Source organism: Atta colombica, unplaced genomic scaffold (assembly GCF_001594045.1).
Source record: "Atta colombica isolate Treedump-2 unplaced genomic scaffold, Acol1.0 scaffold314, whole genome shotgun sequence".
In the NCBI taxonomy this organism is placed as follows: domain Eukaryota; kingdom Metazoa; phylum Arthropoda; class Insecta; order Hymenoptera; family Formicidae; genus Atta; species Atta colombica.
In genome coordinates this window covers 17,296-18,514 of record NW_017259420.1, presented here as the reverse complement: position 1 = coordinate 18,514, position 1,219 = coordinate 17,296, and the positions used below count along the sequence as shown (strand labels likewise).

The 1,219-nt window shown below is 26.3% G+C and overlaps 1 protein-coding gene across 1 annotated transcript in view; it reads left to right on the top strand.

The window, feature by feature from the left end:
- The window catches only part of LOC108690329 (3-hydroxyisobutyryl-CoA hydrolase, mitochondrial-like), a 5,708-nt gene that overhangs the window by 2,184 nt on the left and 2,305 nt on the right, over positions 1 to 1,219 (top strand). Inside the window, exon 3 of the mRNA XM_018197567.1 lies at positions 211 to 257. Within this exon, the coding sequence (XP_018053056.1) occupies positions 211 to 257 (47 nt within the window). The remainder of the gene's footprint in view (positions 1 to 210; positions 258 to 1,219) is intronic.

Genomic DNA, 1,219 nt, shown 5'->3' with positions numbered 1-1,219 from the left:
TATATATATATATACTTAAAGATGGTTATACAGTCTTATAGAAGTTTATGTAAATGTTAAAATTTAAAGGAAACCATAATATATCAATTTTATAATTTATTATACTAAGATTTCTAACATACATATAACAGAGAGAATCTCTGCATGTAGTAACGTAAGTACTGTGAGCATAAATCAAATCGCTGCTTTAAATTAATCTTGCAATTTCAGAATCTAAAGCTAAAGAAGCAGCCGAGGATGAGGTCCTTATAAAAGATGTATGTTCATATATTATTGTTTAAAAATTTTTATCTTTGCCAAATGCTATTAATTTATTAGAATTTATTAAGGAATTACATAGATAGTAACGTATCTTGTTGCTAGCATATTAAATTGCTTGCTAAGTATGCATTGCTAAGCATTCCTGGTAAAAAAATTTCGCTGAAATTATTCTACGTTTTAGAACCTTTCAGTGAAATTGCTAAAAATTTGCTGAAATTTCATTAAAAGTGTATTTTTCATCTAACATATTGAAAAATCTGAAATTTCTCTGAAATTTTGCTGAAATTTTTCTGAAATTTTTACTGAAATTTTGCTAAAAATGAATTTTTTAGCTAAAAATTAACGCTAAAATTAAACTAAAATTTTTTTGAAATACTGAAATTTTACTGAAAAGTGTTCCAAAACGTGAAATAATTTAAATAATGAAATTTTTCCACCAGAGATGTGTTGCTATCAGAATTGCAGCAACTAAGTTGTCCTCATTTGTTGGTAACTTGATGCTTTTACGATATGATAACTTTGAGTAGTAACTCAAAGTTACTGCTCAAAGCCAGCAGTTTGGCGACAAATTTAAAATCGCCAATCAAAATTCATACTACCTCCACCATGTTGCCTTAATAATATGCAGCATCGTACAATGTTATATTATCGATAACATTGATACAGTTATCTTGCTGTTAAACTGCTGGCAATACACATTGTTGTCTGGTTGTTCTTATAACATCAGTATACTCGAAATCGATGAAGACAAATCTATAGCAAGTTGCCAGCATTATAAGCAATTACAGATTTCCGGTAAAAAATTTTTTATGCATGAATATGTAGCATATATATAAATATATATAAATACATATAAATATTTATAAACATGTATAATTATATATAAAATATGTTCATACATCCTATTTTCTTTTGTAAAATTATTTTTTAGTGTAACAGAAATAATAATAGTAATGTG